Genomic DNA, 15,722 nt, shown 5'->3' on the forward strand with positions numbered 1-15,722 from the left:
TGAGTCCGTCTCTCTGGACAGATTTGGACAGATAAAGACATACATATCCTGACTGCAGACAAGGCAGCTGTATTTTAGGATCATTATTGTATGAAATAGTTTGAGCAGACGGCCACATTTGACAATAGCTGGAGCTCAGTCGAACTTTATTTAACATTACTTTTCCAATGTTTTCAGCCAAGGGCCCCTTACAAGATAGAGAATATACCGGGGACCTCCTCATTAGGGATTCAAGCCCCGAAGGGGCTGAAACCCATTGTTTTTGTGCCGGTTTATTATTATTCTTGTTCCGATTTGTGATTTTGGGCTAAGCTTAATTTTACTAACGTCAAACGTCAACGTACTTGACTTTTAAATGGAGATTAGAATGTAATCCATGAACCATTTTAATTTAAAGCATAACACAGACATTTTATTAAATTTGATCCCACTGGCGCATTTTACTTATTTGCTGTACCTTTTGATTGCTGGATTGTCTGCACTTTATGGCCGGTGCGCCTCATGCCTTCTTATCACTGTTTTAATTTGTGCTTGTTGATGTTGTTTCTTGCCTTGTGTTATTTGCCTATTTGCTTATTTTATTTTGTTTTAACCTGCTGCCTGTTTTTATTGTAAAGCACTTTGTGATCTCTGGATTTGAAAAGTGCTATATAAATAAGGCATTACCGTACTTAACTTACTTACTAAACTAGAAGCCCATCGGTTGCATCTCAAAGAGCTTTTAATCAGTTTTAATAAAATGACGAGGGATGCTAGGACTGCTTATTCTGCCAATCTCATCAAAGAAAATACGAGAAAAAAGAAATTCAAAGGTTCTCTTTGAGACTATACATTCTAGTGTCTCCTGCCTCTCCACGTGTACCTGTCTCTTCTAATATATTGATTGTAATAATTTTCTTAAATGTTTTGTGGATAAAGTTAGTGATTTTATTACGTTTTTATTTATTTTCCGTTTTTATTTGTTTGTTTTATTTAGTCTATTCCCCGTTTGAATTTGGAAATTGTGTCTTTTACACTGTACTTGTCAGTGTCTCTATTGTTTTTTTTATCTACACGGCACTGTGCTGTTTGTGTCATTGCTATTGTTTTTAATACTGTACAGCACTTAGTGATTTTGTGTGTTAAAGGTGCTATACAAATACTTTTACTCTACTTACTCACCATATCACCCAGCCCTAGTGTATGGACATTTTATTGTGTTCAACCTTCAACTGTTGGTAGTGGAACATGGTACATTTGCTAGTGTTTTTCCCAGTTGCTCACCAGAGGGCAGTGTAGCAATGCAGACAGTCTCGCAAATTAATTATTCCACCTCCTCTAGTCAAATTAAGACTACTACTTGCTGCTTAAATTAACTAAGGAGAAAACGTGTAGTGTGAGTTCAACTAAACGGAATGTCAATATGAAGACATGACTTGAAGAAATGGCTCGTTACAGGCGGTTCGGGGGTGCAGCGATTACATTCATGACCTCTCGAGAGCTGCCTCACAGTTATAGCTCTGTCCTACTGGCTCTGTGGCTGATCTGGTTGCAGTTGCTTTTTCTTTCGGGTTTGTAGTTGAGCAGTTGGCTGAACTGCGTGAGGAGTCTCTCCCAGTAGCACGAAACGTCATCCATACGCAGGTGCTCCAGGATGAACTTCTGGCCTCTGTATGGAGAGGAGAGGGGGAAATAGAAAGTGACACTGACATTGGTTGGGTTACTTACACACACGTGTGTGTGTGTGTGTGTGTGTGTGTGTGTGTGTGTGTGTGTGTGTGTGTGTGTGTGTGTGTGTGTGTGTGTTAGCCACTTAAAAAAAAAAACACGATTTCAGACGGACAAGCCCGTCTTTATTGTCACACGATCACACATCAACACATGCACGGAGGGCCACAACACACACATGCTGACGGTGGCCGGTGAAATTTGTCCTCTGCATTTAACCCATCCTGGCTTTGTCCTTTCCTCCGGGGGGCAGGCCAGGAGCAGTGGTCGCTTTTTCTCGTACAGCGCCCGGGGACCGACTTCGGATGTTGTCGTCACTGGTCAGATGACGATGACGATCTGATCTTCTGCATGTTTTTAGTGGGGGGGTTATATACGGAGGAACCCCCCTGGGGGGAGCACGGGGAGAACATGCAAACTCCACACAGACAGAAAGGCCCTTACGACGAGATACCCCACCTGGGCAGTGGGCACTGAGGATATGGGGGGGAACACAACCACAGCGCCCACAGTGTCCCAGGCGAGAATCGAACTCAGGACCTTCTGACTGTGAGGCGACAGCTCTACCACTGAGCCACCGTGCCCCCGTACTTGCCGTTGTGACTAGAAATGGACAGACTGTGTAACTGCAGCGCTCATTATGTTTCAGCTAGAGCCATACTGCATCAAGTGTGCTAGATTTCCCTCAATATTCAATGGGAGGATTACCTTGAGGCGATCTCCTGTGCGATGGCATCGTTTTCTTTGACAAACTGTAGTAGTTCCCTGGACAGACAGGAGAGGGCGTCGGGACATGGAAGGACACTTTGAACATTCACCATACACACAAGGATGAGACCAGGCCTGAGTGTCGTTAACATCTGTATTAAATACCCACACTGGTGCCAATAATACCAGTTCTGAGATGATGCTTTTTGAGATACCTTTCTTTGTTAAATAAGGGTGCACTTCATTGTGTAGAGTAAATCATTATCTATGCAATAATATATCAGGCCTGGAATTAAGTCATTTTTAGGCGAAAACCACTTTGGCCTTTGATAAATACAAATATATTTAGGCATCGCAGCCAAAATGTAAAAATCAATGCTTATTAAAATCCTTTTTTCAGTCGTTTTTTTCCTCAACAAGATAAATATCCTAGTAGAAAGATGCCATGATCCATTGCGATACAGCACATATGTATGATGGCTCAGGCTCAGACTGCAAATGTAATAGTTACATGTCCAGTAACACACGATAACCTACTGTAAGTTGTTTTTTCTGCACAAATTAAACATGTCCCCTAAATCCTCCTCCATCTAGAGTGGGGAGAGCCACCGAAGCCCAAGAAGGAAAGGTGTGGAGACCAGCAGAAGGTGAGGTGAGCTACCTGACATCAGAGAGGTCCTGTTGGACCGGTATGTAGTGGACCCAGGGTCTGAGCTGCGGGTAGAAGAACTCCTGCCACTCCTCCCCGACGTGGAAGACCAGCGAGCCGCACAGGAACAGGTGCTTGAGGCGGAAGCTGGCCGCCACGCCCCGGAAGTTGAACAGGTATCTGCGTGGGAAGAGGAGGAGCGGAGTTTTGTGAAATTAACTCTTTTTTTTTTTTATCTGGTGGATTTCTTGGTTGAAACATCTTGCTCGGACATTGATGGGATTGTTAAAACGTTCCAAAAGGCGTTGCACATCATCTTGAGCGGTCACAAATTCCAGATTGGTCAAAGTGAATAAACTCCAGCCGCTGGGACGCAGCTATGGTGTCTTAGGAAAAGGTAACAGGGTTTTCGGGTTTCAACGCCCAAAAATCCACTACCATACCATTATGCCATGCCTATCACAGGTGTATGATACGCTATGTGTAATATTAGCTAGTGATTGAAAAAGTCTCTTTTATTTCTTTGTGACTTTGCTTTATTGTCCTTGTTGTAAAGAACAGAGTCATGGGTGGGTAGACTTTTCATGGCTATGCCAGCGATTATAGTGGTCTACAACATGCATGTGAAGCTAAGCATGAATATCAGTGCCTGCACAGTTCATTGTATCACGCGGCTCAGTGACTCTTATGTAATGTGTGTCACAGGTTTGAAGGAACAGTGTGAGCTTAGTCAATGATCTATCAGTGAGTATGACACTAGCATGATGCTTTTGTGATCTTTAAGATCCGGTGGAAACTCAATACTGAATATTTTATGATCTATTTTCTGAAATATTTTATGAGCAAAAAAATTGCAAAGTGAACAACTACACTAAGGCCATGTTCAGACTAGGAGGCCAAATCTGATTTGTGAACTTTAGTGACCTATTAATGACATTATCCAGATTGGTTTTATGAGTCTGGACGCTCCAAGTCTGATTTGTGTCACTTGACCCAAACCACATATGGAGGTAGTTTCCAATCTGCTTTCGACTGATGTGACTTCAGTGCGGACGCGCAGATCCACCAAATCTGATTTGAACGTCACTCGCAACTCGTCATCAAATGCTTCTGCGCAGGAAAACCACGTCGCCAACGTACGTATTTACTGACGCCCACGTCGTTACCATGGCAACCCATGCAGATAGGCTGTTTATGTCTGGACACACAGATCCGACTTGAGAATCAGATTTGTGGCAGTGCGGACACACTCCTAGGGCTGGGTCGGTTTGAAAATTTTAAAACCGGTTCGATATTGCCGTCTAAACCGGATCGAACCGGTATACCGATTTTTTTTGTAATTAAATTTTTTTTTTTTTTTTTTTTTTCCAAGCAGGGCTCCTGAGTGTGGCCCATAACTGTCTGTAGTGCAACTTCAGTCCACCTGATAGCGATAATACACCTCTAAGCTGGTATTGTCAACCAGCAATGATACTGAATAAAAAGAAGCAGGACACCTGTGTAACAAACACACCCTGTATTTATTTCTCATAACTATTCAGCTCAACTTTTCTTCTAAACATCAAAATAATAAATGAAATAAGACTTCTGCCTATAGTGCAACTTGAGAAAAAGGCTAATAAAAACACAAGCAGTGCAATCAGAATGGATTGGCTTACAGCTGAGCTGCCTTCTAAACTTCAAAACTCACAAATTCACACAATATAGGGCCTAGGCATGGGTCGGTTTGAACATTTTGAAACCGGTTCGATATTCCCCCAAAAAACGTATCAAAGCGGCTGCAGTTGGTGGCGATAATGCACCTCTAAGCTGGTATGCTGCCAACCAGCACGAACACTGAATACAAATAAGCAGAACCTTTTAACTGTAACAACACACTGTTTTTATTTCTCATAACTATTCAGCTTAACTTTTCTTCAAACATCAACATAATAAACAAAATAAGACTTTTGCCTACTAGTGCAACTTGAGAAGAGGCTAATACGAACAATAGTGCAATCAGAATAAACTGGCAAAAAAAAAAAAAAAAAAAAATTTTTTTTTTTTTTTTTTTTTTTAGGTTTTTTCGGTTTGCACGTGATCAAACCGGTTTGGGCTCGTATACCGAACCGAACCGGTAAAACCGGAAATCGACCCATGCCTACACACTCCCAAATCAGATTTGGGAAACCAATCAAGATAATGATGATTAATGACTTAATCAGCAAATCAGATTTGCCTGTAATGTGAACATGGCCTTAGCTGCCTTTATAACAGCGGGCAAAGCTGATGCTGCCTAACAAGGCCTAGTATTTAATCTTGAATGAGCTAAAAGCATTTTCAATTAGTCTCATTTCATCCCTGACCTAAAAAACAGCACGGGGAATACAGAGTAGCGGGGTCTGAGAAACTAAGCATCTCCGAGCTACATCGCTGAGCTACAGAACATAAATGAATGCTGTCGGAATGAAACGCAAACTTCACAAAAATCCAAATTGTGAAATTCAAGCTTACTTGTATTTGCAGTGATCCACCAATGGGATTTCCTTGGCTGGTGGTCTCCCTAGAGTGTCCTAAGACAGAAACCAAGACGTTTGGAATGGATGAGTAAATAAGCAACAACTGGCTTCTCCAAATGAAATGCGACGGAGAGAAACATATAAAAACAAAATGTTTGGGGTATATACTGTAGGTTAGTTTGTAGGCTCATATTAAGTAATTAACATCTGGAAGTGTACACAAATGTGGTGAGAGAGCATTTCAATATAGCATTTCAACATATTATGTATGTTTGGTAAGTTTTTGATACATGTATATAGGCAAATTGTCTGAATTGTCCTCATGCTGTGACCCCACCCATCTGGTATGCCAAGCAGGATAAAACAAACCCACACAGAGGTCTTTGTAAATGCTATTGGACCCGGGTGTGGTCGGGTGTGATTTCAGTGCGACTGACCCTCTCAGACTTCCACGCCTGGTTCTTTGTGTACTCTGCGTCCACCAGCTCCGGGGCTTCTCTGGAGAGCAGCACCAGAGGGTCGCGCTCTGGACTCGTCCTATCAAACATATAGGCAGAGATATGCCTTTTTCACAGCAGCCATTTGGTGTTTAAAAAAGGCAGGGAGTAACACAGTAGCCTGGGTAAACCCAGCCACCACGTGACCTGCTCTCAGACCTGCTCTCAGTCACGTTGTGACTAGTGAGCAGAGACTGTCTGAGAGCAGGTCACGTGGGGGCTGGGTTTACCCAGGCTAGTAACACAGGTGCAATCAAACATTAATTAGGGTTTCCAATAAGAGTGGGAATCACCAGATGCCTCACGATACGATATTATCACGATAGGATAGTATGGCGATATACTAGTATTGCGATATTGCAATAAATTGTGATTTATTACCCTTTTTTCAACTGCAAATTATGTCCCCAAAGGAAAAATCTGTTTTATCTAATGAAATAAAGTTTCCAGTCTGTTCATCTCACTTCAATCATTTTTATTGCAGCAAAAAGGGATCATCAAGCAGACAGACTGACCAACACCGTCATAAAAACCATAAATGTTGCATGCACTTGGGCAATTTATATAATAAAATATCACGATAATTGGCATTCGATACAATATGATATACCGTAAATTCCGGACTATAAGGCGCACCGGTGTATAAGCCGCACCTGCAGAGTTGACTGTTTTTTACATATATAAGCCGCACCGGTCTATAAGCCGCGGGTGTTTTGATGTTTAATTACCATATGTAAGGCTTCGTGCACAGAGGGGATTGTCGGGAAAGAGATGGCTGTTTGGGGAAGCTCCCATTTATTAACATTTCAACAAAACAAAAGTCAGGTCACTAATCCCCAGACAAAATCACACATTGTGAGATGCTTAAAAATCACCATCGGCGGGAGCTTTACTCCAGATGCTGTGCAGCCAAGAACACAAGTGAAATTCGTTCTCTCGTGACCTGTGGTTCTCAACGTGATGGACGATTCACCTTTCTTGTTAACAGTCCTAGTGAGAGGCAGGTCGAACGTCAAAGGCACTTCATCCATATTTATGATCTGCTCCGGTCCGATGGAATATTCCTTGATCTTTCTTTGTGTGAATTCGCCGAAGTTTGTAATTTTCTCCTGGTAGTCGGGAGGGAGTTGCTGACACAGTCGTCCGCGCCCTGACGGACAGTCCCTTTCGTCTCGGGTTTGTGCATGATCCTTTGCTGCTGCTGCTGTTGTTGTTCCTGTCTCGCTACTGTCTCAGACATGGCTTTCAGGCTCAATCGCCGCCATCGTCGTAACACAGCCAGTTCTCCATCTTTTGAAGCATGATGTTAGATTACAACGAGCTAGTTGTGTGGCTTAGCCTTCCAAAATGTTGCTGTTAGTTTTTTAGAATGTAATACATAGAATTGGGAATGTTACATTCAATTTCATTCAGACTGTCTTTCAGGCTCAATCGCTGCCTTTTTCCCCCCGGAGCGAGGGAGGAGGGAGGGTGTTTTACCGTAGTGGCTGAGAGAGAGTAGTGGCACAGTGCTCCAATCAGGTCGCGAGGCACATTTTTTGCAACATCATCCAATCAGGGTCTCGCTCTCATAATGTCTGTCTTGCTCTCGTTCTGCCTCATACCAACATCCATAGATTTTGGAGGTTCCCGAGTGGCCGTTTGCTGGAAAAATCCATAGATAAGCCGCACCGTTATATAAGCCGCAGGGGGCAAAAAAGGCCAAAAAACGGGAAAAAAGCCGCGGCTTATAGTCCGGAATTTACGGTATTGCCCACAAAATATCGCAATACTATGCTGTATCGATCCCCCGACCCCCGCAGTTTCCAACTTAGGTGTCCCAGTGCTTAGGGGCCTAATTAACGATTTGGCTGCACCTGTGTGTTGCTCACTCTGCCTTTTAGACACAAAATGGCGACTGTGAAAAAGGCCCATCGAGCAGAAGCGGTTCATAAAACATGAAAGGAGGAATAACAGGGATACAAAGGAGAGAGGGAGAGTGAGAGAATAAGGAGCGGGACGGGGAGGAGGAGGAGGAGGAGGAGGACATAAAGAGGTGTTTTATGATTTATGGAGGGAGGAACACTGTTTTGACTAAGAGGCCATTCATAGCATAAGGCACAGCAATACATGAACGCCTCTGGAGTGGCCGGCATGGCGTGGCTAATGAATAGTCACCTCATAAAAGAGCTCATATAAAGTCTGTCACTTTGCAACAGTGCCACAAACTGTGGCAGGAAGTGGGAGGAAAAGTGAATGGAGAATTCAAAGTGAGGAAAAAAAAATGCAGATGACTGAAACGGAGGCAAAGCAACGGCGTCATTATTTCACAAGACTGACCTGGATCCTCTGAAGAACCCTCTGGACTCTTTCTTCTTCCATGGCCACTGTGCTGCAGACCTAACGACACACGAATACATACGTCAAAAACGGAAACATATACTGATTTGTTATAGGAGTGTTAGAGATTGAGCTAACAAACCCAGTAGGTAAGAGCATCGTGCATTGATTACACCGATTCCTAAGTGTGGACGTGATGCGAGCGAGCGAACATCAGATTCAGTTTCTGTTTTTCTAGGGCTGTCCTCGACTCAGAATTCTGCCAGTCGAATCGAATTCGACTGTCCAATACGAATATTCGACTATTCTTCTATAAAAAATATATAGAATATCTTCAGGAATTATTTTGACCACATTAACAGTCAATGCACTCTGTTGAGTGACGGGGACATATTTTGAGCATTTAAAAATCAATAAGAGACTATGATCCTGCAAGATTTGAAATGCCGACGTTGGGCTATTGGATAATGGGGATTTGTCTGAATAATGAGACAGGCAGGACACATCTATTTCTTTTTTAAATTAACACATTTTTTATTTCAACATTTTAAACATTAGAAAGGAAAAGAAAGTTTGCACTTCGCACACTGCAGGGCTCCAAATTTGAGTGTTTTATTATAAATAAAATCTAATTTGGAGGCCTGCAGTGTGCAAACTTTCTTTTCCTTTCTAGTTTCTACCTCTAGCTCTGCACCTGCCCTATTCAGGTTTGGATGTGCATTTCATTACTTTTTCTCAAACATTTTAAACATTAAAACATGGAGCCTACATGAATAAACAAATGAAACTAAAGTCAAATAAGACATTGCCGCTGCTTTGAAATGACATTTCCAAAGCGATTTCTCAAAAACGAATAGGCCTAAATCAATCTAAACAAGAATAAATTAACAAATTAAATTAAGATTGGAATTTAAATGAAAAAAAAAAGGACTGCTCGACTTGAGGAATCTGTCGACTCGCGGGTCTGTCGACTGGTTAGAGGACAGCCCTGTGTTGTTCCCAGTGAAGCTGTCCTAATGCGCTCCATGCATCAGCCAACAGGCTGGGCCACGTGGTGTCGCTCGTGCATCAGCCAGCAGACTGGGCCACGTGGTGTCGCTTGATTGAAAAAACGCTCGCCACGGCTCGGTTTCTGCGAAGCCACTTTCCCACCACCTTCAAAATAGGGGCATGTTTGGACGCGAGGCTCGTATTGGACATGGCCAGTAGTATATCTGGACACTCATTCGCCCTTCGTAAGCCGGACCTCGCTCATATGTTAGGAAGAGGTGAGGTTTAAAGAATTCAAACTTTTCAGAGACAACTCGCATGCATTTCTAATGAGACTCTACAACGTTTCCTGCCCCCAATCCCCCCCTCCCCTTTCCAGGAGCATCAAAAAGAAGGATAAGACAACACAGCATTCGGATCTTGCTTTGGGGCCAGTTCTATTGAAGTGAATGAGGGCGGGCAGGGTAAGTCCCACTATAAACCATCATATCTGTGTTGTTTCATCTTTGATTGAAAAATGCTTCCGCCAGATGAAAGAAAAGACATTATGTGATGTTGACTGATGTGTTTTTTTTATGTAAATGTGCGCGTTTGTTTTCCTTATTATTGGTCTCCAAACAGATCATGTCTCTGTCCAACAGCTGCATGTAGCTCAACTCAAGCCCCCGTTTGGTCCAAAATAGAGCTGGATTAGCTACAGTAACTACATCATGATACATGACCGAACAGGGCATCAGTCAACATCACATAATGTGCTTTCTTTAATCTGATGGAAGCATTTTTTCAATCCTAGATGAAAGGACACAGACATGATAGTTTATAGTGGGACTTTCCCTGTCTGGCCCATTCACTTCAATAGAACTGGCCCCAATGCAAAATTTGAATGCTGTGACGTGAGTGATGTCTTATCCTTCGTTATAGGGTCCTTAGCCCCCCCCCCCCCACACACACACACACATAGCTTTTAGCATGCAGGAGATAAACACAGCAATATGGCTGTATCTGTTATGCTCCTCTCTCCTGGGTGCTGAACCTTACTTTTTAAGGTCGTCCCTCATCAGGTCCCATCTTCCCAGTCCGGTGGGGTATATGGGCCACACAGCAGGCCCGCCCTCCCAGAACGTCCACGCAGGGTACATGATGTCCTGGTAGTCGGACGTCTACTCGAAGCAAACACACACAAAAACAATTCAGGCTTAACAAAACGCTTGCTGACCGGTCTCTGAAGTGTGTGTGTCTGTCTGTGTGTGTGTGTGTGTGTGTGTGTGTGTGTGTGTGTGTGTGTGTGTGTGTGTGTGTGTGTGCGTGCGTGTATGCCAATGTGCAAATATGCAGCCGACTGTCCAGAATCTAACCTTACTGAAAGAGAAGACAGGCAGGATGGGCTGCACCCAGCCGGGGACCTGAGGGTAATCCCTGACGTTGACCACCATCTCCAGGTCTGGCAACCGGTCGATCACCTCCAGGATGAAATGCTCCACCCCGCTGCACCTGGGAACAGCAATCACAGAGGTGCAGCCGTCACAAACAATTGTGGGGTATGTTTAATGGCCCAATCATGAAGTCCAAAGAGTGTGTGTGTGTGTGTGTGTGTGTGTGTGTGTGTGTGTGTGTGTGTGTGTGTGTGTGTGTGCGCGTGCGTTGTACATTGCCATATTTGTTCCAATTTACAGTAATAATGAGATATGCTCAGTCTAGTCCCAAACCTTTAATTTAGGTTTGGACTAGACTTTATGAAAGACTACTCAATGATCACATAGACAATGTACAAAAGAGAGTAGAGCGCGCACATCCAGTCAAAATTGCAGGTGCAGGACAAGGGGTCAAACAATGTAGAAAAAGAGTAGAGTCCGCACACTGCTGAACAAGATGTCTCCCAGACGGATAGATTTATTTCTTGACGTTTCGGTCTCACATGACCTTCTTCAGAAGGTCATGTGAGACCGAAAGAAATAAATCTATCCGTCTGGGAGACATCTTGTTCAGCAGTGTGCGGACTCTACTCTTTTTCCACATAGACAATGTAGCCCTATGTGGAAAACAAGGAGTCAAATTTAACATTCAGCATAAATCACATCGGGTTCTTCATTTGAGTGCGTACCTGGCCGGGAACATACAGTTGTTTTCTCGGTACAACTTGTGCCCGATCACCTGGTAGTGGGTGCCCACACCTCGGCCAATGGTAGCAGCCATGAGATCCTCCGACACGCCCTCTTTAAAGGGTCGCAGGTCATCCTGGAGGACACTGTGATAGAAATAGAGAAGCGGAGAGAAGCGAGCGACATGCTAAAAATGAAGGTTCCAGTGTGTTAGCAGTAGTTAGTACTCCTGCCTCTGGCACCACATTGCCTCCTGCTGGCCTGGGATGGAAATCCTGCCTCAGCATCTACTGCAGTGTCCCATCACGTGCCATCAAGGGAGAAGGGCCTTCTATAACTGCTGAATTCACTAACAAGCTTCCCGCTCTGACTGAATTTAGTGAAATCAGCTGGCGTAGTAGCCTGGCTACTGGTGGTGTGCTTTTTGGAATTAAAATCTCCATATTATCATTGCCCCTTGCTGGGCCAGGATTGGATATATAGCACTACTCTATTAGGTCTCCCCTATCTTGCTCCCACTAGGGCTGGGACGGATCACGGATAATCCGTGACCCGTACGGATCAGCCCCCACGGTTCGGCACACGGTTCGGAACGTCGTGGTCCGCGGACCCCCCCCCCCCCCCCTTTCGTTTCATTTAACGTTTAACGTTAGTGTATGAGAACGCCTGCAGCGCAGCCAGACACAGACAGGCATCATCATGGCAAGCACAAGTGAGCTTCCTCATCCCTTCGCTGTAAAGTCTCTCTGAAGGCTGTGGCTAGTGGCTACTAAAGACAGCAAACTTATTTCAACACCTCTGAAAAAGCACAGGAATGCGAGCAGCATGTTGCGCGCTGCACAATATAACGAGAGCCACAACACGCACACACACTAACACACGCGCGCACACGTTTCACGAACACATATCACCGGACGGTGAAATGTTGCCTTGGACACATAACAACAAAACAACACGTGGGGCCACCGAGTAGCATAACGTAGCATCAACGTTATGTTTCCAGACTCACCCGGTCTGGTCTGTAGCCTACTCGTGTCAAGTGACTACGTTAGCACGCAACAGCCAGGAAGTTAGGCGCAGTGCCACCTAAAACAGGAAGTTGGGTTCTGCCTTCAGAGTAAAAGCATAAATTGTGTCATGAGAAAAAAATATTTTTTGAGCTGTGCAGGGCAACAAATGGTTAGAGAAGTATAATAGTATTAAAAATTCTAATCGAAAATCTAATTTTGAGAGAAAAAATCTGATATAGCCTATTTTTTTTTTTTTTGCTGATCCGAAAAATCCGTGATCCGTGGCTCAAAATCCGTCACGCGATCCGATCCGTGGGTTTTCTGATCCGTCCCAGCCCTAGCTCCCACCCAATTCAAATACTTTATTGGCATATTTTTATTTGTCTACCAGCAGGCAGGGGTGAATAAGATACACATAACCACTAGTGGAAAAAGACTGTGTACATGCAACACAACAAGCTGCAGTGTTAAAGTCGAGCTGAACCCTTTTATTTTATTTTAGTTCAAATACCTGGGTATGCAGTGCACCAGCACCTATTTAATAATGTATGCTGAAAAGAAATCACAAAAATCGAATTTCTTTAGTTTTTCACACTTTTTCACATTTCAAGATTTCATTCACAAAACAGTAATCTACAGTTTGCTGACGTCACCTAGTATTATAAAATTTCTACCCCATTTCAACCAATCATATCACAACATGGCAGCTGTCAATCAAATCTTCATTTCAGGATAATTTTCTCTTCCAAATGAAGGAGAAAATGGCCCCAGGTGCCCAGGTGTCATCTGACGGAATTTCGAGCCCATAAACTAACTACTAACTTCGCCAATTGTATAGAACATACTAAATAAATCAAACGGTAATGTCTGAGAATGCAAAGAAATGTAACTGGCTCGTTTAAACTCGCATTCCAGGCATATTGTATTTACCGCAATAGCGATAATGGCGCGCGCCTGAGAGCCTGGTTGTCAGGGGTCACCCCTCGGGAGATTCCAGGCGGGCGGGCAGCACCCATGCATCGGATTGTCCGCTCGTTCCACAAAGAAGTAACTGGCTGCCTGGTACTTGGCGGATCCCACTCGCGTAGCACGACAACCGCTGAATCCCCCTCGATTTGGAGGTGGAACACGCCAGGATTGGCCAATGCCAAAGCCAGTCCCCAGAATTGTCAAATCAAATCATCAACATGCTACTATGACCCGCCTCTCAACCTGTAATCTCAGACAAGTTATGTTTTCAGTCTGAAACGGACTCCGACCCACGCGCCACTTGGGCTCCGAACACAGGTAAAAAGTCACATGAACATATATGGAAGAAACTCTCTTTCATTCCATTTATTGTAGTATAATCACACACACCTTAGATGGCAGCTGCAGTTGGCAGGGCTGCATGGAGTGTGCTCCTCAACAGCTGTGGAAATTTTCTCTCGAAATCTCTGCCACTGATTACCTGCAAGAACACACAAGTAGTGGGAAATTGTGTCAGAGGAAACATTCTAAGGGGGTCGGGAGGGACCAATCTTATCTGGCTTACTTATGGGTCATGATGACTGAGAGAACATGAATGATGGAGCCATGATGTGTTTGATGTGTTGATAGTACAAACAAATCTGAGCTATAATGAAAACTTTGTAATAAATGATCTATCTATGGGCCTGTCTATTCTAAGCAGGCTGATTGTAGGCTAAGCATTGTCCTGAAAACAGTGTTTAAAACTCATACAATATAAAATAACTCGTTTAAAAGTATACAATTGATCAATCAAACAATATCACATCATGACAGCATGGCATAATGGGGCCTGTAATAATAGCCTGTCTATAAGCGTTTCTCACAAACCGGTAATAAGTTAAATTAAACAAATGTATTCAGCATTGCATCTTTTCAGATAGTGTGTGTGTGTGTGTGTGTGTGTGTTGTTGTCAAGACTTTCTTTCTTCTTCTTGAGAATAATTGTTCCAAATCGAAACTAGCTAATTAATTTCCCTCGCGTCACCAGGCTCTCTGAAATGAGACCCTGCACGTTGCTGGAGTTACCTGTGTTGTTGTTTAGCTACGCTACTTTGCACTTTCTCCATAACCGCTGAGGATGGTGAGTTTATCAAACGCAAACATGTGAAATGTCATCCTCGCTCATCTGTACAAAATACTAGCGTTAACTTTGAAAGAATTGCGGCGGTTTTCTTGAAACTTATCCGTAACTACGAGAAACGACAACACCTGTTGCGTTGCCATTTCCCAGACCTGTTAGCGTGTGCGTCACTTCACCCACGTTCTGTCAGATATCTGATAACGCTAATATTACAAACAAAAGAGAAAGGACACATCTATCGTTAAATATGAATTACGCTCGTTTACAACGTTCGCCGTAACCGTACTGCAGTTTCTAACTGGTAACTGGTAACACCAGAAATGATGCTAGTTGTTAGCTACCTGCTAGCTAGCTAGCTAGCAAGTTGATGAATGACTCGTAGCGTTATTCGAAAGTTTGTCGATCGAAGCACAGCGATGCACAACGTAGCAAACTATTATTTGGCTACTTGCGCTTTTCAACAAAGTCAATGGTCTCAGCAAGCCTCTTACCTGATGCACCAACCAGGCACAAAGCACAGAGTTGCAACAGTAGAAAAAAGCTCCACAGCCATGAGCGCTCCATTTTCTCCTGATCCACCAGCTTTGTCTGACTCTGAACAAACAGTGCCGATCTGTGATCTATTACTTCAGTCCGAATGCAGTTATTACGGTAACGCGCAAGAGGTCTACCGCTACCGTATCATTTGAAGAGGAGCGTACATGACTGCTTAGTAGTGCCAGCCACTGCCTACACACTACAACATTTGGCTTGGGTGGTTCAATGGGTTGTATGACGTAAAGTTGCTGCTTTATGAATGTTGTGTTTGTTTGATTTGATGATAACAATGAAAGCTATATACTGGTCATTGTCTTTCACATTCATTTTCCTTTCACATAGCCTACTTAATATAGGCTACTTCACGATCACTTTTAGTGTCTGGTGGACCAAATAAGTCAATCTTCAGGAATTTGTCTATGTGAGATCTAATCTCTTCCACCACTACCCAGGCAGGCCCCACATTTTATTCCTTGATATAGTCCATAAAGTCAATGCTGATTGGATGCTGAGGAAATCCCTAAAGCTTCTCTGCCCTCATTTCTGCATATTAATTTCAAGGCCTTCTACTTGAACATATTGGCAGAGGTGATTAAGAGAAGGCGTGGGCTTATCA

General features: G+C 43.6%; 1 protein-coding gene across 1 annotated transcript; it reads right to left on the reverse strand.

Annotated features, from left to right (window-relative positions):
• Window positions 1–298: 298 nt before the first annotated feature.
• poglut1 (protein O-glucosyltransferase 1) lies at window positions 299–15,147 on the reverse strand. The gene is made up of 11 exons (XM_083634102.1): window positions 15,061–15,147; window positions 13,837–13,927; window positions 11,470–11,613; window positions 10,724–10,859; window positions 10,407–10,528; window positions 8,379–8,438; window positions 6,000–6,099; window positions 5,558–5,616; window positions 3,077–3,244; window positions 2,416–2,472; window positions 299–1,648 (listed from the first exon to the last, which is right to left on the reverse strand). Exons 1-11 carry the CDS (start codon window positions 15,131–15,133, stop codon window positions 1,492–1,494), a joined length of 1,167 nt encoding a protein of 388 aa, XP_083490228.1. The 5' UTR covers window positions 15,134–15,147; the 3' UTR covers window positions 299–1,491.
• Window positions 15,148–15,722: the final 575 nt, after the last annotated feature.

Source organism: Poromitra crassiceps, assembly GCF_964638095.1.
Source record: "Poromitra crassiceps genome assembly, chromosome: 3".
NCBI lineage: Eukaryota > Metazoa > Chordata > Actinopteri > Beryciformes > Melamphaidae > Poromitra > Poromitra crassiceps.